The 21,243-nt window shown below is 38.1% G+C and overlaps 1 protein-coding gene across 1 annotated transcript in view; it reads left to right on the top strand.

Moving 5' to 3' along the window:
* The first annotated feature begins 545 nt into the window (after positions 1 to 545).
* The window catches only part of LOC124164465 (zygotic gap protein knirps-like), a 28,041-nt gene continuing 7,343 nt past the window's right edge, over positions 546 to 21,243 (top strand). The window contains exon 1 of the mRNA XM_046541792.1: positions 546 to 1,323. Within this exon, the coding sequence (XP_046397748.1) occupies positions 871 to 1,323 (453 nt within the window). The 5' untranslated portion in view covers positions 546 to 870. The remainder of the gene's footprint in view (positions 1,324 to 21,243) is intronic.

The following is a 21,243-nucleotide window of genomic DNA, read 5'->3' on the forward strand; positions in this document are numbered from 1 at the left end:
GGAATATCAAGGAACAGGAGAATATAATTTATGGATAATAAATGGAAGGCAATAGATGTTAATGAAAACTGAGGGTGGAAATTCAACTTGGGAGCGGGGCAAATCTGGGTGATTCGCTAAATGCTCCTTAAATTTTTTTTTCGGCAGAATACCTCAATAATATACTTAACTATCCTTATCCTCATTTAGATTTCTTATTCGCTCAGTAAAATGTTTACATCGCTGTTTTATCAATATTTTTTGATATGCGATATTTTGTTTTATTATGCCCTGCCACACTTCTTTGTTGGACACTCGATGCTGTGCTTATAATGTCGTAAACGCGTCGATACGTAATCCCTATCGATTCGGATTCCCGGGCCGAGAGTCGTGACAATGCGGTCGTTGAAGTCACCGGCTCACTGCCGCCACCGGAGTCCATTTCAAAGCGGCCGCCACTTCTTGGGAGATGGACGCGTGATCCTGTAACGTGCGTCCTCCACCGGCCTCCGGAGGAACTCCTCGCGTGGTGAGGAGGATGGGGGAGGAGGGTGGGAAGGCAGATGCGAGTGGGGCCCCTCTCTCTGCCTCTCTCTCTCTTTCTTTCTCTCCTCCTCGTATCCCTTCCCGGATCGCCTCAATCGCTGGACCACTCTCGCGCCTTCCGCTCATTATCCGTCCTTCACACCCCGAGAGCCTATCGGCCGGGGAAACCCTCCGCGCTATGACACGTGCGTGACGGTCCCTCGAGTGTGCTAGAGGGGAGAGGCCCTCGACGTCTTCCCTCCGAGGAACTTGCCCGCCGTGCTTCTCCGTGACGACGCGACCGTGCCATGTGACCGCATCCCCGCCGAACTGCTGCACCGCACCCAGCCTGCGCCCGCCTCCTGGATGGACTTCGGGGCGCGGCAGCGGCGGTGCGCGGGAGTGGATGGCGAGGCGGTGGGCGGTGGTGCCGTGGAAGCCGCCTCCTCGCCCGCGCAGCAGCCGCTCAACTGCGGCCCACCGTCAGCGGCGGCGGCGGCGCCGTGCCGCTCCCCCGGCTCCTCTCCCGCGGGTGGGTCCTCCTCGCCATCGCCCCCGCCCCACCCTCGCCTGCCTCCGCCCGCCACCTCGCTGCGGCTCTCGCCCCTCCTCGTGAGGCCTTCGTGGTCCGCCCCGCCGCCCCCGATCGAGCGCGGCTGGGGCGACGCGACCGCCGTGCTGGACGGCCGGGGGATGCCTGGGGCGGAGGACTCGTCTGCCGGCAGATGCGGCTGGATCTCTTGGGGCGGCGGCGGAGCGGAGAGCGGCGGCAGTTGGAGGCCGGCGTCCGTGGTCCCGGCTCAGCCTTCGTCGGACGTGGTGAGGAGACGGGGAGGAGGAGTAGGAAGGGAGTGTGGGCGGACGGGAGGTGGACCTCGTTGTTTACCTCCGTGTCGGCAGTCCCCATCCAAAGATCGTTTTAGCTTGTCCTCTGGTCAATTTCTCGGCGTGATACCCGTCGCCGTAGGTCTCGGATTTTCGCTCCTCACATTTCTGTGCTACGCGAGGAACATTAGGAGCGGGGTGGTCTCTTGCGTGAGGAGGATAGGTTGTGGGTCGACTTGTATTGCGCAGTAGTCATGGGAATCTACGCAGTTTTTCCTATTGTGACGAGCTAACAGAGAGAACCGTGCTTTATGGATTCCAGGTGGATAACGCGTATTAGAACAATAGAATGGTGCCTATCTCTCCATAGCGAGTCCGTCTGAAATTTACACTCAATTTAAACTCATTTGTCTCAACCGCAGTGCTTGAAGTGTCCCTTAGTTCATCATGCTTTCACAATAATCTTAATGGGGCGGCGCGTTCTTGCTTGTGTTTTAATGGTAAATTATTCAATGAGGTCATGTCTCTCTGATTTGATCAGTTCAATAATGGCGGAGCTCATTTTTTTGGGATTTCAGGTGACGCCTTCAAGTGAGAAAACTTCACTTGTCATCCGAAGACGCCTGATAAAATGCCGATGAAATACACACGGAGGAAATCCTGAAAAATATGCTACGACTCTTCTGTTGCCCCGCAGAAACCATCATTTTTGATACCAATAATCTTTTTGATGTCATATATTTATTATTAATTTGAAAATATTATTAGAGGGAAGACCTAGGGCTGATTTACATTGTTAACACCACCGTGACTTATCAAGGGGATTTATGAAAACGTCAGATTCGTGAGACAATGGGGTTGTAATTCCTTATAAATAATTGAGATTGCTCACCTTGCGCAAGGATGCCTTATCTGCTACTTATAATGGATAAACGTAAATTTCAGTATAGTTCCAACTGTACATATTTTGTCTCGATACTTATCCATTCAACCACGATTTGATTCTTGTTTTTCTAAAGGCCGCAGTATTGAATTACCCTAGAAATGTTTTTGGTATGGGATTTCTCGTTTTAACGGAAGCAATGGCATTTCCCGCTTTGAGAACTTTATGTGCTCCAATGTCCAAAAGGAGATCTGCATTCTATCACCTCGCCATGATTAAAAAAGTAGAACTTATTGTTTTTAAAGTATCCTTCATGTATATATTTAGATAGATTCTATCAAATCATGAGTAAATACGACCCTAGAATACCTATATTAAAGTGACTAAATAGTTTTAAATAGGTGTAGTGGCGGCCGGCTCTTATTGGCTGAATTGATGGAAAAATTTTAAATTCCTAAATTGATGAAGTAATCCTAAGTTGGGTGGTTTCATAAGGGTAATACAGGGATGCGATTTTGAAGCCTCAAGGTGATTATGATGAAATAGTGCTCTGATTTTGATTTTCATGCCCCGATTGAATGGAAATAGTGTCTACTTTGCCCATCGTTTTCCTGCTGCCACATTATTGTCCGTTAAATTATTACAAAATAAGAGAATTTACAAAAGTCTGCGAAATATTCAAGTATACCGGGACTAGCCACGGTGATAACTATTTACGGAGTCACCCGCAATGCACAAATAGTGCGAAAAATCCACAGAGGAAAAATCATTCGCCTTGACCGGGATTCGAACCCGGATTCCTCGATTTCCGGCCGAGTGCTTTAGCCAGTTAAGCTACCGAGACGTCATTCTCCCCTGTGGAAATTTGTGGACTATACCGGACATCCATACGGAAAAAACAGGGGAGAATGACGCCTCGGTAGCTTAACTGGCTAAAGCACTCGGCCGGAAACGAGGGATCCGGGTTCGAATCCCGGTCAAGGCGAATGATTTTTCCTCTGTGGATTTTTCGCACAAGTCTGCGAAAGTTAAAAATATGGTTTAGCTAATTAGCTGAGCAATAACTAGTAATCATGATACTCAAATTTCTTCCTAATGCGAGGAATTTCTCGCTTATTTCCTTTTGTATCCTTAAAAAAATTACTAGCTGTGTTGTAACTACGAAACAGTTCTAAATTGAAGCTATATCACTGATATTAATTTAACTCTTCACTCCTTAGAAAAGAAATACATTTCTGTAATATTTGCCTCTATTCTCCGTCAGTTCTGTGTGGTTATACATTTTTGGTTCATGATTAGAATTCCCTCAAATGTCATATGAAAATATAATGGATATTAAAAATACACCATTGAGTTTTGAGCAAAATGTCGTACTTCGATGATACGTAGCAATATAATTAGATTGACGTTGATGGAAACGTGATTATAGAAATATCGATATTAATATTTGCGATTGATCTAATTCTATTGAAATAATTAAAGTAAAAAATGAAGGTTTTTTTTTTCACGCCCTCAAGTTTTTTCACTGGGCATTTTCTGGAAGCTGAACAGTTTATTTGTATTTGTGTTTACAAAGGATTGATGCATGAGTTCCTTATTACGATATTTTCAGTATGTTTTCAATTTCGAAGACGGATTCAAGAAAATCTAAGTGGAGATGAGAGTTTGCGGATCGCCCGTATAGCTTTGTTGTAATCGTGAATATTTTGAAAATGCACGGTGCATATTTTTTAATTTTCATTAATACATTTTTTCTATATTTTCGTGTGAAAAATAGTCCTGATACTGAAAGCTATACTGTATCAAGTTCTGAAGATTTTAAATATCATCCATAGACAATGTCGGATCTATTGGGATTGGGGGGGGGGGGGGAAGGGGCTAAACGGGCTATAGCCCCCCATAGGTTCGAAGCACTAGATAAAATCGAAATTTTTAGAGACTGCCACGTTGTACAAAAGTATTTAGTTATATTAACTACTGCTTAGCTACATTAACTAATTTAAATACAAATTGCCTCTAAATTTAGGGTCTATTTTACAGGCTTTTGGTATGTTACATTCCAGTGTTAGTTAACTACCACAGGAATTACTCTTGGGTACTCAATTTAGACTAGATAGAATCGTAATATCAGCTCCCCCCTAGTCCCTTTCCTGGATCCGCCACTGTCCATAGATAAGGAGGACCAGTCATACTCCATCTAATTGGAGGTTTTTAAAGTCATTGAAAAGTCGAGGTCTCAATCAAAATCAAGATTCAAAAGTATCGTGTGACTTTAGATTAATTTTGATTGTTTATTAAATATCAGTTTTATTTATTTAGCATGTTTTATGAATTTTTAAATTTGTTTTTGGTCGTAAATTAGCATATTTTTAATTGTTCTCTCCGTCTCAAATGAACGCACAGTAATTTTATGCGTGACTTAGTCTAAATAATAGCATTTCGGTACGGTTGTTACTTCCTACCGAAAGAAGTAGGATACGATAGCTTAAGAGGCATTTGGCTTAATGTACTAATTTGTACAAATTAATCACAATTAACAGAAGGAATAGGGATACATAAAACTAAATGGATAAGGACTACGGTGATGTAGAAAATGATATATAATGAAAATCATGGGGTAAATATGTGGCCTGAAAAAAATGTAAACAAAGGTTCTTTGAATCGATGTACGTATTTAGTTACTACAAAGGCTATGTACGATCATGAAGAAATTGTCTTGTCGGAAAATTTATAAGAACTGTTCGGGATATTTACGGTTGCATCAAATTTTGGCTTCATAAACTCATGTGCATGGTTTTATAAGGGAAATTGCGTTGATTTATAAAGTTTTAAACTGTTGTGATGACAACAAAGTGATCGTGGTGGCCGATAGTTTGAGGAATTTCGTTCCTGAAGGAGTGTGAGCTGGATAAGTAAAAAATTTGCTAGGTGTTTATATTTTTTTGTGGGTATAACACGGTAGTAGTGAACGATGGGAAATGTATCCGAAACGGCGCTCATCGGATAATGCTCCTGTGCGCAGTCTTATAGCGTTCCTCGACAAGAAGTTTCGCCATAGGAATTGATATAGGCCCCCATATGTGATAAATTTCACCTTATAAGCCACTCTCCAGCATCGTCTCTACGAGTGCATCCCCTTCGCGTGTGAAAGATATTCTTCTCATACGGATCTCATCTTCATCGTGCTTAGAAAGTGCACACAAATTTAACTGGCCGTCCTTAATTTTCATTTACCTACCCATCCTTTCACTAAGATCACCTTTCCCGCTCCACAATCAGTCAATTAAGCGGGGGAGCTGTCCGGGCAACCGGCTTTTTCTGAAACACAGTACACCGCAGCGAACGTCACTATCTTTCACACTGAATCACTTCTCTCGGAAATTTTCAATCATTGTCTCGCCCGCTTCATATGCTACCCTTCCTTTCACTTCTAGCTCCATTTTAAGACACTCCGATGAGGCAGTCCCATTATTCAGACTTCAAAGGAGCGGAATGAACAATGCTGCCTTTTCAGTCTCGTGTTTTTATTTTCTCCGAGCAGAGTTGCGCTTTCTTCATCGATTTCGTTGCTCACGTGATCTGATTTTTATGTGTTCAAAATAAGCATCCCTAAAAAGAATTTTGGTTAAAATATCTGTAAAATTTATTGGTTTGAGCAGTAAATTAGGTAAAAATATATATTTAGATAAAATAGAAAATATATATGATAAAATTTTCAATCGGAATATTCATTATCTATTGCCTGATGGTTGTTGGCTTTTTTTCCGTTCCTTGAATGGTATCGTGAAGCATCTAAATCAACCGACATCGGAATTATATTTACTCACTGTCCGCTTTTTGTTTTTTATTATTTTATATGATGCAATTATTTTCTTTAGAAAAAATAGTGTGAGACAAAAATCAACTAGCTCTTCAACCTTTTCTATCCCGCGAATGATTTTTCATCTGCTCTTACAATCTTCCTTCCATCGAGTCTGATATCTTGGAACTCGTTTCTCTACCTCTTTCTTGCTTTCCATTTATATTCTCTGGAATGAGTCTTGTATGAAAGCATTTTCTTCAGAACATACACCGCAGTTATATGTATTACCTTCTCAAGGCAACGGCCAAACTGATTTCAATACTTTTGTTGGCATTGACTTCGTTTGCTTGCACCTTTGCAAATTCCCTGGTATCCACAGATTTTTGGTGAATACTCTAGAACATTAGCATAACTGTTTTACAAAAGATACCCATAATTAAAGAGCGAATATCATGCTGCTTGACATCCTTAAGGTAATTAATTGCACTCGCAAAAAATCACTAAAAATGTCAATAGCTTAATATAATAAATAATTAATGTTTATAGGCGAAATTGATACAACTGTTGGTTAGATTCAGGGACGAGCTGAATGCCAGCCCTGAATCTCCAAGAATACGATACTTTTTCCTTGCCGCGCAAATCAATGCTGTAATAATGTAGGTATCAGGACGTACCGGTACTTACTTAACAGAGGGAAATTTACTCTGGGTGTTGCGATTGATGCTAAGTCTCCATTATACCTTATATATTCCACCTTGGCTCTTAAGAGGGAAAAAATTGCCGAAAATCATTCATGAATATACATTCAACTACATGTAAATGAATATTATTACCAGCTATTAAGTTTTAGCCTGGCCAACGTAAAACAATGGGAATATTTTCTTAATCTTGCCAGGTTATGACTTGATGTTGGGAACGCTGACATTTTCAGTGACATGTGAATTCTTATTCATGTCATATAAATTTGTAAAATAGAATTCCTAGTGCTATAGCTACCATGTTTGTTCAGTTTTTCTCACTTTTTCGTACAATTTTTTTTAAATTTCTTGTTTCCGAATAAGTATCTACCGATGCAGAACTTCAAAACAAGATTTTCATGGTTGTAAGATTTATAATAAGAAGGTTGTAAGAAATAATTAATGGGAAAACTTGAAATATAGTTTACGATGGCAAAACATATAGGTATCCTCCATATTATATATTCACATTACATATCTATATTAGATGAAGTATTGTGATGAATATTTCATTTAATAAATTATGGACTGGGTGAATTACAGCTTTCGTCTTAATATTTTTATTTAAAATTTACATCGATCTGTACGAATGTTAAAAATGCCCTTTCTGTGTTGGGGAAATTATTTTACGAAATAAGATGAATTGACTTGGCGAGCCAAGCTGAGTAAAATTAATTCAGTAACTGTTGGGTTCACCGGAGGACTCAAAAACATTTTTATCTAAGACCGATGGTGATTTTTATCTGGTTCATTCAATTAAAACTATACCTACTGTGGAAGTTACAGCTGTATTTTATCCAAGAAGTTAGGAGAGCATGTAAGATCTGCTCAAGTAAATTGAATTTACATTTTGATCAGTTGCATGAGGATATTCAATTCGGATTTGATGACTCTTTAATTACGTTAAAAAATACCTACTTGCTACCAAATTCTTAGAATTAAAATTAAAAAACCGAGATCCTACTAAGTTTTTGCATTTATTCTTAGCGTTTAAAGTCAGTTCATTTTTGGCTCCAATATCTTGGAGATGCTTAATTCAGCTCATTGTTTCTTTGGTAGTCCTTCTAATGTACTTAAAATAATTTGCATGATTAAGAAATTGATCGAAGAATTATTTTTAATCGATCATCCCTTTATGCTGTTGCAAGAAACTAACCTCTGCCTTCTAGCGATTTGAATTCATCAACATTTTCATTCACATGTATTACCTCTGAGATAATATATGACTCAACCCTTTGCCTTCCTATGTTATTATCTAATTAGTTATATTATTTAATCGGTTAAATTTTTATATTTTGAAGAAACATTCCAGCTAGAAGACGGTTAAGCCAATTTTGCATCGATAGCCGTGGCTGCGAATATTTCCCTGAAAATTTCAGATCCGATTGTAATTTCGTGAAAACGTATAATGCGATAAGTATTCAAATTCTGAATGGCAGCCTCCTTGATTGTTAACTTGATTCGTTATCCTTCAAAATTCTGCTAATTTGGCTAAGTCTGGTTAAATGATTTGATTTCCTTAAAATAGCAATACTTACAATTTAGACAAGGGCCTTGACATAGAAAGTTTTTCGTATGGAAAAACAACAATGAGATTGAATATTCGCTCCCTCGCATCTATTTAAAATAAGTTAAAATGTATTAATAGAATTTTTCGCACATTGTCTTCGTTTCAAATGAATTAGTTTTACTGAACAAAACGACGTATAAAATAGTCAGAAGTTACCTCAGTTTGATAGTTCGATTTTCCGGTCACCTTAATTTTTTTCGATTTATAGCTTTTGCTAAGTACATTGGGTGAAGAAGTTCCAATTTATCTTTTAAATTCATTATGTGCCTTACCTAACCATCTTTGGCCTTAGGGCATTTTCTTAAAATAATACCCTCATCTTTAGAGTTCGGCTCATACTAGGCTCGAAGGCCAAACGTATTGCATATAATGTCATATTTACTAATTATTTACGTGATGGTGCGAGCCTCTATATTCTCGCTCTTGTAGTTTCCGTATTGTTATAATTGTTAATTGTATCGTGGTATTTTAACCGCAGGAAAAATACGTTGGAACCTAATGAGCGCCTTTGATAATGTGTTCCATTGAGAAACAATGGCGTAATACCTAGAGGTTTTGGTAGTTGATACTGAAAAATTCTTCTATTAGGAATTATTTTAAAAATATCATCAGCCTTTTTGATTATTTTCTTTCATCAGAAATTCCACCAAGGTATTTAAATGTGTGAAGAGATATCCTCCTAGTGAAATTTATCTTGTTATAACCCTCTTTACCGGTGATTCATCCAGTACTTGCTTCTGTTATTCATTCTGGCTCGAACGGTTTGTCATGTAAGTTGGTTGTCTGCTGCTGCTACCCACAGTATTTCAAAAGCCTTCGGGATCCCCGTCTTTTCTTTTGAGGCATGGCTCCAGAATGATACCACACAGGCTAATTCTTCACTCGATCCTCCTTACACCGTTTTTCCCTGTGTTTATGCTCTCATAGCTTCCACCGAAGCTATTCATCTGAAAGAGGAATGCGTGCTAGGCTATTTTAATTCCTGCTCATATATCTTTCCAATTTATTTCGTCCTCCCACGGAGCAAGTTCTTAATATATCATTTTGAGGCGCGAGTAGCAACATTGACGTCCGAAGAAAAGAATACGCGTTTGCTCAAGCGCATAGCCTAAAGCATGCAACGTGTTTCTGTGTCCGCAATGTCAGGGGCATTGCTTCTGAAAAAATGAGAATTAGTGGGAATGGAGTCAATGAGATTTATGTATTATGATTTTAAGTTTTTCTTCGTATGAGTTTGATAGCTGAATACAGGGTGACTATAATGGAAAGCCTTTGGCCTGTTATTCTGTGGTAAATGCTGACATCTCCCCGAAAGTGAAATTTTCTATCGAGAGATGGAAAAATTTACTCCAAACGGTAGCGTTTAGTAAAACATAATGGCTTATTGAAACAGCCATCCCTATTTGGCGACGAAGAGCTATTACTAATTATTATTTCTATTACTACTTCTATTGCTTGACTCCCTCTTGATTATTCTCCCTAGGCATTAGAAATAGAACTATTATCGTCTTTGCAGTCGATGCGATTATGAAAACTTGAGACTTTTCCACGATTTCAATTTTCAGGCACGGCGCATTTCAAGGCGGTTAGCGTCACAATGACGAACATGACCAATAAAAACCGTTATTTGTGATATTTTTTGCTATTTATAGACAATGTTATTCTTTTTTCATGCAGATATCTACGGATTGATGGATGCTCTTTGTAGCCCAGAGCACCATCTTCGTCAATTATGCCTTGGAAAGGGAAATCCGCTGAGAAATATTCTCGAAACGCATAGGTTGAATGATACAAGGAGATAGTTATGAGCTCTTGCTGACGTATTTTCATCACCTCTTGATCAGAATCCACAAAAGAATAAAAATTCTTGGATGTTAACAGTTCAATGTCACACGCTATCTGGAATGTTCTTATCTGACTGTGCAAATCAGTGGTTACAACCTTGTTTAGACAAAGCATAGAGATATGATGAGATGAGGGTGTGATGCTTTTTTTTACTGATGGCTGGAGATGATGTTGCCAGAAAATCTAGTTAGCTACTAATATGTAAAAGTTAAGTGTAAGGAGAAGCGATGGAGATATCTAAGGCTACTGCCGTGCCGTGCAACTTAGGATAAAAATGCTAACATTCCAATGTGACAGGCTATCTGAAATGTTCTTGTCTACCTTTGATTGCCTACGGCATATGGCGGGGCATTAGTTGCCGTTGTCCGGATGCCGCCGCGAGCTAATACTGGAACCTGGTAGAATTATTAATGGAAAAGAAGTTGTTGTGGATAATGGTGTTTTATCATCGGAGTACATCGTCTTAAAATATATCTCGTGTTCTATACACTGATTTGAAATGACAATTCCCCATCCTATGTTTGTGAATGAGTGAATGAGTAGTTGAAAGATAGCCACTCCATGCTAGTGGAGTGATGAACAAGGGATATTTTCCCATGTATTTCTCAAAAGTTTTCCGATATATTTTATTCAGTTTTCAGTTATATTTTCTCAATAAGAAATTCCACACTTACTTCGCCCTTCAACCCGATGGTTGGTTTAGGTAAGTGAAGGCATGGATCAGGCGAAGCTTAAAGGTTATCTGAGAGACAGAGCATACCCAAATTTATTTCAATTTAAAACTTTTTATATGTATTGCTATCTAAAAATATTATGTTTCTGAGAAAGTAGAGGTTAACGAAATTTTACCGCAATTTCTACGCAGCGAATTTTGTTTTATTGCTCTGGATACCTTCGAGTCTGATTGCATAGTGCTCCGAGTAAATATAAAACATTCTTCTGCGCATGCGGCAAATGGCAAATCCGTTATCACTTAATGCATCTGATTGCTTGAGTACGACGACAGCGTTCGTCTCCTTGTTGTTCATATTGGTTGGGCGTTGTATTTGCTGGGCTTGCTTGCTCGAGAAGAATAAGTATCAGGGTTTAAATAAAATCATTAACTAACTTTTTTGACCTACCTCAATAATATGCGACGGACGATATCATTCGTTTCCATGTTGTTTATTTCGGTTGGACATAAAATTTCCGGTAAATGTATTGCTCAAGGAGAAAGATCAGGATTTTAATAAAATCAGTTACCTATTTAATTCACTAGCTTTTTCCACTTCCCGTAATCATAATGAACTTGTGGTTTCAATGTTGACCGCTGCTTTTCGTTACCGCAGAGCCATCTTGAGCGCTATTGTATGTATTTATACTCGAGGTAGAGCGTAGGATCCAACATGACCGGAAGGCGAATGCACGAACGCCCATCTGCCGCCTTGCGCCTATTTCCCACTCAGCGTGATTCTCGAGCGCCGAAGGGCTGGTTTTCTTAGTTTTTTTTTTGGAGGCTTCCGTGTCTCGGCTTATGCCCCGTTTACGCTACGCACGTAGCGACCACGGTCCGTACGATCGTAACCCCAAAACGTCGTATAAACGCGCAGAGTTACCATCGCAGGTCTTAGTACCTAACGCTGCCAACTTATGATGGCTAGCGCTAGTGCGCCGAGAAAAAAGTATGGAAATAAAGATAGATGCATGTGCAGTTCAATTTCATTTGATCTTGAAATGATCATGGATATTTCATAAATAAGTCTATTACATCGAAGATTTTTGGCAACGATTGAAGAAAGTATTGAGCAGGTAATGAAAAGACATAAGGGAAAAGTTTTTTCTGATGTTATATTCAGCGAATGATAGCGGATGTACTACACAAAATCAGTTTATTTATTTACGGGTTAACCGATTAACCATATTCTTACATTAAATTTCACAGATGATGGAAAGTAACAAACATACGTATAGTATAAACCAATTAAAATCGTTATATACTGGATTGCACGATCAACTTTGCCTCAAATAACTATGACATTTAGATAAGGACATGGAGAAATCAATACTTGTACCTTGTTTATTTATCGATGCCTATCCTAGTTTATTTATAAGAACCAAATGTACTCTTCTTAATGCGTGAATGTTGTTACATTTTTGACACATTGATGAATCCTAGGAGGCTTCACAGACAGTTCGGTTTAGTTTTAGTTTTACCTCATCATTCTGGATAGCGGAGAGTTAAAGGCATATTTGTTTCATAGTGATTATCAACAAGCGGGTGAGGATTTCCAGAACTATGAAATTAATTAATGAAAGGAGATAGGAACAATCTACATAGGAATTAATAATTTTGTGAAGGAATAGGGCATAGCTGGAAGACCGCCTCACGTGTAAGGGCTTTAAATTTACAAAGGGGCTTAAGATATGAAGCATTGTAATCAGACTGTGAGATGCGAAATTTGGATTGAATAAACTTGAGTTATTTATTTGAGACACATTCAAGCTGGGTTGAGTCTGTACGATAATACTGTGACTATTTAACAATAGAGTATTCAAATTTGGACCGTAACAGAGCAATATACAGTCCTGAAAATATGAATGTTAGTGTTAAATTTTTAACAGGTTCTTTTGGTGAATCCTAGCTTATTTCAGGCATCACATGCAGTTCGGTCTTGTTTTAGTTTAACCTCATGGAAACGTTAATATCCTTTCCACACTTAATTTCCTGGATATCAATACCTTCACTCATCACGTCGTCCGCTGTTAACTGACAAAATTACACAACGAAGGGAGCACTGAGTTACTATGGTAACTTTAAGTGTGTAAATGCGCGAGTAGTTGCGACCGTGGTCGCAACGTGCGTGGTGTAAACGGGGAATTATGAGTCATAGGGAACGAGTAGTGACGGGGACTTTTACTCAAGATAATTCAAGGCCCAAATCAGTTACCCATTAGAAATGTTTTCTAAAGCCTTGATCAACCACTGTCTAATATTCTCCGCCCCGTCTCGTTACCTCTGACTCATAAGCCGAGATTCGGAATGTATATAATTCAAGGATAGATCTCGGGTTTCCCACCGGGTGTAAATTTGAGTCACATGTCTCAAAGTTTCGTTGACTAAGTCCGCCATCGTCTTCAGGGGTTAAAAAAAAATTACACGTCACCGTGAACAGTTGCAAGTAATTAATTCAATATGGAAAAATTACACTCGATCACGCTTATATATTTGATTTTACTTGTTTTAGTAGTGACTCAAGCATATATTTAAAATGATTATGGCAGTACGCTAGCGGTTGAGGTAGGTTTACATGAAGCGTTTGACGAATCACTCAGAACTGTCCCTCCCCGATCCCTCAAATTCGCAATAAGCCATATTTCTCTTTAAATATCATCATCACCCACTCGCTCACTGATTGAACCCGAATGTTGGTTAGGGTAGATGAAGATAGAGCTCATCCCAGACGTATCCACAGGAGTGCGATACCAAAAAATTCTTGATGAGGGGCGTTTTTCTTTCCCTGGGCCACCTCAGAATTTGAGAATTATAGTTCGGGGGTGTCCGAAAGGCTTCACTCAGAGTTTGAACTCAAGACCCTTTGATCAGCTGCCAAGTGTTCCAGGCTATCACGCTTCCCAAATTTATCCATAAACTTAGTGTTCTCCACCCCCCACTTACCATCAATGGGCGTTTCCCTGATGTGGAGTTTTTCAAATAAGGACGAAAGTCGATATCCTTAGGTTTTCCCACGTTTGTTCACATTTTTTCACTCTTGGTAAATGCAAATTTGTTCACTTTGCATATTTTTAGTTTTAAAGCACACTTCTATGCCTATTATCATAACTTGACTGAATTTATTTCATGAGTAACTTGACAATGTATTAAACTGCAAATATTTAATGCATGACGAGGGTTAGATGGTAGATGGGAATTTCTAGTCGAATTATTGTTGTTATCAGCACTCCCTCTAACACAGTTTTCAGCATCCCCTCACATCGTTCAGTACTGGTTTTATTCAAACTTTCTAACAATCTCTTCTGAAAGGTTTCTTTCCTCTTCCACTACATCTAGCATTCCCTCGTTTATTTTTCTTTCTCTTATCATTCTCCTCCATACTCAAATCTTGAATACCCTCAGTGTTTTCTCATCCCTCTCCCTCAGAATACGCGTTTCCCCGCCGCTAAGCGCTCTGTATGAGACTATTCATTAAAATCCCATTCTTTTCTGATTTGTCATAAACCGTTCTTATTTTTAAAAAGTCCTCACATCACACGTCCACACTCTCACGTGTACGGATTATTTTTAAGGGAGCTTTCCACTTAAATACTAACATTTTCTTCTAGCTTCGAGACTGGTAGAGCTCATCTCACAAGTCACAGTGACTTAGACTCATCCAAGTTAGCGGTATTGATTCCTTCCCCTGGGCAACCTCGTCCTGTTGATGCGTGTATGTATCATAAATATTTTTGCTTTAAAGTGTAGGTTGCTTTATATTTGCAAGTTTATTGCAGTTTTCTTAATATTCGCGTAATGGTGAGTTTATACGAAGAAATTTATTTCGAGAATAATTTCTTTGATGTACCACTTGTCAGTTTTAGTCTTACTAGATGCTACTAGATGCTCCATTAAGGTTCGCGGTAATTTTATTTGTTCCTTTCCGTGATACAGTGATGTAATGTGAATTTGTCTTCCATAAGGATGAAGGAATAAAAATAAATTCTAGGGATTCCTATCGCTGAAGTTGTAAGATTTTGCATCAGGTCTAAATAACTTGCATAAGTACATACTTTAGTTATGAAATTATTTTGCTTTTCGATTCTGGTTGATTGTCATGTGTTGAGTGGTCATTTTCTGAACACGCGTTCAATCAACGAATGAAATTTAGGGTCGCTGAAGAAAAGAAAGTGGACGGTATTCATGCTTCAGAGATTTAGGTCCATAAACGAACCATTGTGAGTGGAAGCTGAAGTCATTAATAGCTATTACCTCGCCAGACTACGGATGGTATTCTGAGGTAGAGAATGGTATACTTCTATGACTTAATTAATAAATGTAATCACTTCATTCTTAAATATTACCCAGATTTGCCCACTGAATATTTTTCATCGTTTTTACCAGTACCTTGGTGAGCGGATCTACCTTTGAGTCAATCGCATATAAAAATTGACGTGAAAAATTAAGAACTCTGGAAAAATTTCTGCTCAAAATGTTTAAATATGCTTACCATGGGTTTTCTCAGCACCTGGAGCCGTTACATAACCTATTAAGTATCTTGTATGCCCAGTGGGTACTTTTAGGTAAATCTACACTTATAGATATTCAGTTAATGTTTTTCCATAGAATCTGTAAGCGTATAGTGTTTTTTAAAGAGCATACATTATTTTCTACCTGAACGTTTTCTCCTCATTTTTGAAAAGTTAAAATTTTTACCAGTAGCCTTCCGATGAAAATATGTTTATAAGACATCGAAAATCTTCTCTTAGCAGTGATTTTTCTACTTTTAAATTATTTTCTACCTGAACGTTTTCTCCTCATTTTCGAGAAGTTAAAAAATTTACCAGTAGCCTTCTGATGAAAATATGTTTCTAAGACAATCTTCTCTTAGCAGTGATTTTTCTACTTTGAAAGCTTTTTCTAAGCTATAAATATTCTCCTTCACAATAATCTTTGATGTGTGCAATTATTAAGTAGCTAAGGTTGAATTAAGCTGAATTTATGCTAAAGAAGCCCTAAATTTTCATAAACTCTTTTGGCTGTTATTGATGAACACCAAAGAAACCACGTGGACCGACATTATAATACTGTAGTGCAATATAGCTATCCACTTCTATTGGTACCTCTACCTCAGTGCTTATGCTTGATTAAATTTATAAAATCATCTTGACCGGTTTTTTCTGTACAGCAGATGATTTTAGACTGGAGAATACCACTTTTAGTCTCTATACAAGACTAATATGAATGAAATAATTTTTCCTTGATGCCCTCTGAAAATCCGTGAGAATTATTCCCAGTATAACAATCCTATGCGAGGGATGCGAAGTGGGATGTGTAAACTTAGTAAACGGTCTAATGGTGGCCCAATGAGTAGAATCGGTGATCCTGTGCATGATAATTGTCACCACCCATCGTTGGCATGGGACTTTTGAGCCAATGCAAACTTTTACTTGTCTATACTTTTTTAACACCTTTGACACTTGTAAAATGCCCCGCTGGAATGGATTTAATTTCATTATGATGGTGTAAAAGATTTGCTTCAAGCAAATCGGGTGAATTACATGGAACAGATTTTCCTTAGGGTTGATCTCGATTTCAATTTGGGATAATACTTGGTAGGAGTAATTTCACACTATTTGATTTCGTAAAGCACGTGCTTAAGCTAGCCCTTGTATAATCTTTTTTGTTTTTGAAGAATCGTTACCATGACTTGATAATTCTGATAGTTGTGGAAAAGATTGGGGTGTACACATCGCTGAGACTTATATGAAAGATATTACAAAATACTTTCACGATTCATTTTTAATATTAGGCTTCCAATGCGTTTTTAATTAATTTTAAAGCTTTAAATACAATTTTTTCTCGTCTACCGGCCCAAGCAGTTCTGAGGTGGTTTTTTCCTTACAGTATGCATGCAGGAAAATCTGAAAAGCAGCAATGCGTTCTCCAAAACCGTAGCCTTATCAAGTGTTTCCGAAAGTTGTATTGAAAAAAATGTAATAATTTGTCTTTCAGGCATGTCGTATGTCATGCCTGAATTTCTGAAAGTTGGTGTTGAGCACGAGGAAATTATGGTTTCTTCATTCATAATTGGAGTTACAACATTCATTTATTCGAAGTTAATCTCACACATGGCTCTTTTTTCCTACATATATTCTGGTAAACGCTGGTCATTCAGCAATGTAACGTTAAGTTTTTATCTAGATCTATCGTTCGAAATCTCTATGAACTTTTCAAGGCCAATATTAACTCTCGGAACCATTTGTCAGGCAGGATTATGATTTTAAATGTGATTTTCAACATGAGTTATAATTATAGGATCGTGCTGAAACCGTAGGGAAGCGTGGTAGCCCAATGGGTAGAGCGCTTGACTGCTTATCTAAGGGCCCCAGTTTTAAATTTCGGCTGAAGCCTTGAACAAAATACTCAAAGTGCGAGGTGGCCCCAGGAAAAAAATTGGCGCCATTATGCGTGAAAATCACTCGCCTTAGGCTAACTTTGGAGTGAGTTCTACCTCCGCCAATCCAAACCAAGTTTTGGGTTGATCCACTGAGTGAGTGACTGCCGAAACCGTTCGTTGAAAAACATGATTGCCAAAATGAATTAGGATCGCAAGGCTTTTTGGATACTCAGAATTCGTTCTCCACGGGGAAAGTTAGATACGATAATCTCTTTGTTGATAAGTCAGAAAGCATTTTTTGCCTTATTCTGCCTCTCTATTTTCGTAATTTTAATTCAAATAGTCTATATATTCACTATTTTCAGTAGGATATATTTTTCTACTTGATTTTATCTTTTAAAGACGTAAGAATTTAGGAGTTGTCGCTTTCACAGTTTTGCCTGAAACATTGATATTACTTCCCATAGGAGAAGGAATACGCGAGTGTAAAATGGCAAACTTCAATGTTTTACTCATACTTTTTTTTATATAGATAGCAAAATGAACTATGTCAGTGTAGGCGCAGCAATGACACTTTTTCCTACATCTCATTGCCTGTCAGAGATAAAAACGCTTTCATATCTACCACATTCTCAATTTATAGCTCAATGTTTTGCTAGATTTCAATATTTTTTGTGTAAAATATTGCGAGGAAGAGACATAACTTTGTATTTATATTTCATATCACTTTTTTCAACCTTGGTTTTACATTCATACACATTTTTATACCTTGGTGAAGATGTGCTGTGAATAATCATTTCCTAAAAATTCAATAATGAAATGTAAAAAAGTGACTCTTCTAAAATTGCTGAAAGGCTCCTAGAGGGATTATGAATTCTCATTATTACATTTTAAAAACCCTGTTTTCTTTTTATTTTCTTCGTTTTATAGAGTCTTTTTGGTGGCTATAGAACTTTATTGTTCGGAAGAAAGTACATTTTGTTCATTCTTTTATCCATCAAATCTAGACCCCAGATGTTTTTCGGACTTCTAATTACCTTACATTTTTTGATTATCTGATCGGAGTGAGTACTCGATATTTGACAGAACACGCTGAATTTGTATGTGTAGTTGTACTAAACTGACCCGCAGACATGGGTGATAACGGCAGAGTACAATTTGAGTGTTCGGTAGTCGTTAATCCGCTTGTAACATGTTTCCTAGATCCAGCTGAAACTGGTAATCACGATTGTAGTCTCAGCTCACCTTGCTGAAGAATATCTATAATATCTATATTATAAGGCTGTAGGACAGTCGGCTTAAAATGTCAAATGAATTTGTCAGATTTTTACCCCTACGAAGATATGTTTAGTTTCTTCTTCACCTACCATTGACTCATCATTAAAATTTCGTGTATCAAAGAATATTTGTGAAAGTTTACTTTTTCCGTATTAAGAAGGTGAACTTAATTTGTAGGACTCTGTGAGGTGGAAATGCCATTTTTGTTTAGTATTCGATTGTAATTAGTCATTAAGTAAATAGGGCGTAAGAACGTGGTCGGATGTATTGAAAGTTTTGTATTTGTTGAGTTGGGAGCAGTTTCTAGTGGCTGACTTGTTAGTTGATGAACATACTGGGCATAAGTCGGAGATGTATGACATTGGCACCAAAGGTTGCCAAACACTTTCAATAGCACCCGCACTGGTATCATTTGTTGCGTGCAATATACTCTTATGGCGTCTTTGTGAAGAGTTTGCCTTTTATTGAGATAAAATGCTATTGATTTTCAAATTTATTTCTTAGATAGCAATGAACGATGGAAAATATTCGATATCTTTTGGGATTTTTGAAATTGAATTCGCCTTATTTATACTGATACAAATTGATGCTACCTCGAAAAACTGAATTTGATTACTAGTGATGGGAATTTAATATCGATTTTATCGAAAATATTTCTTAAATTGGTTGCACATTTGAGACCCGAAGTTTTTGCATGTACTTAATTTACCTGTTGTGATGGGGAAAAATTAGCTAGAGCAAAAGTTGGAGTGGAAGAGTAAATGCAATAAAGACGGCAATAGCGTATGCTGGCAAATTAATTTAAAACAAATAAATTGACAGCGGAGGGAACTAACACCATTTAGACAGGCGATAAGCCAAAACTTTGCGTTCACGGTGTACGTCTTTTGCGGGATAGGTATCACTTATCAGTCTTTCAGATGCTGGAAATACAAGAAAATCATTGGAACGTGGACCACTTTATCATTTACGTCGCAATAATGAAAAATTTTAAGATGTAAAGAAGTTTTATGTTTGAAAATAATTGAATGATATCCGTCACATTCACTGCGGCTGTGAAATTGCATGAATGTAAGCAGTAGTGTAAACAGGATTTTGAAATGGGGGGGGGGGGGTTGCCGGAGATTTCGGGGTGTATAGAAAATACCCCAAGGCGAAGGGAGATCCTCTCCCACAATATTTAGGGATTTTTGATGTTGAAAACGTGATTTTTAGGACTCGAAAACGGTAATATTTTAGGAGAATTTATTGAAAAAAGTATATAAATTGGACGAAGTAAAAGCTCAAATTCAACGCTCCCGTTGATGTAAGCATTAATGAGATAAATATATTCTATTTGGCAAAATTCCTCGATTACATGGAGCTCGCACCCTGTTACTCCTTTTGAAAAATAATCAGGATAATGATCGAATAAGTTTAGAGAATGATCGTTATCTCGAAATTTTTATGCATTAATTTAAGGGAAAATTCATCTATTATCAATACAAAGGAGCATGATTAATACATCAGCTGAAATGCAATTTTATGAAAGCCGAAAAAAATTTCCAGTGGTGTTCATAGAAGCAGTCGGTCGGTTAAATCTGCTGCAGGAGACGTCTCTTGAATTGGTCTGGCCATTAGATGCGCAATTTACGGCGGTGGCGTCAGGTGAAAGATACCATTTTAACGTTAACGAAAGCAACCATTAATCACGATGGGATTGTCTGCTATCTCCCAGTCACCATTGGGACATTTGAGAGAGGTCTCCGAGTTCTGCAGGCCTTGGCTTCTGTGCCGTTTTCGTCTCCGGTGAGAATGAATGACATACCGGATTTGAAAGTCACGATGAGATTCTTTCAACTCGTTCGATAGGCTCCTCGGTGTCAGTCTTACGCTCATCTGCTTGCACCGCTTGAAGCCAATCGTCCGCTGACGCGAAGATGGACGCATGGCTTGAATTGCGTTTTCCTACTTTTCCGAAGTGAAAAAGCTACTGCGAAATTTATGGACTGAAAAATGATATAATAATTTCATGGATGCACCTAATCAAATTATTGAACACTCATGTAGCTAAATGAGTCGGAACTAATGTTTCAAAATATTTCAAATTTAGGACGTTTTTCCACATTACAGTTTGTAGCAATAAATCTACTATGCCAACTAAATTTATTTAAAAGAGCAAATATTGGGTCTAACATCAGTGACATTGTTTTCATTCTCTATAGATTGTGCTGAAATGAACATTCCTAACTTTGGCGTGCACAATATTATATAAATTAGAAATTGATGTATCATTACTCATGCAGCTTGGTGCAGCTTGGCATACCACTGATTGATGCAAATAGAATGCATTGTTGGTATTTAAGGTATGTCTTCTCAAATGAACTTTTTTATCGGGGTATGCTTCAAAGAACCATTTTATTGTGTCAAGAATGTCCGTAGTTCCTCAACATTCATTAATGCTTCCTTTAACTTCTCCGAGCTAGCTTGATTTCGTAGAAAATTCTTAAGGTAGCTATTAAATGATTTTATTTATCTTAAGGAGTATCATGAAATTCAACAACGGAAGCCTGTTTGTCAATAGGGTGGTTTCCTATTATTTTTTTATTGCCTAAATCGAAAGATTATTACTCCTGGAGTACGTATTTCACGCTTTTAGATTTTTAAGTGACGATATCTATTTTTCGCGATTAAATGAAAAGTGAAAATTTTCAAGCGCGCGAAAACGC

Source organism: Ischnura elegans, chromosome 8, assembly GCF_921293095.1.
Source record: "Ischnura elegans chromosome 8, ioIscEleg1.1, whole genome shotgun sequence".
NCBI lineage: Eukaryota > Metazoa > Arthropoda > Insecta > Odonata > Coenagrionidae > Ischnura > Ischnura elegans.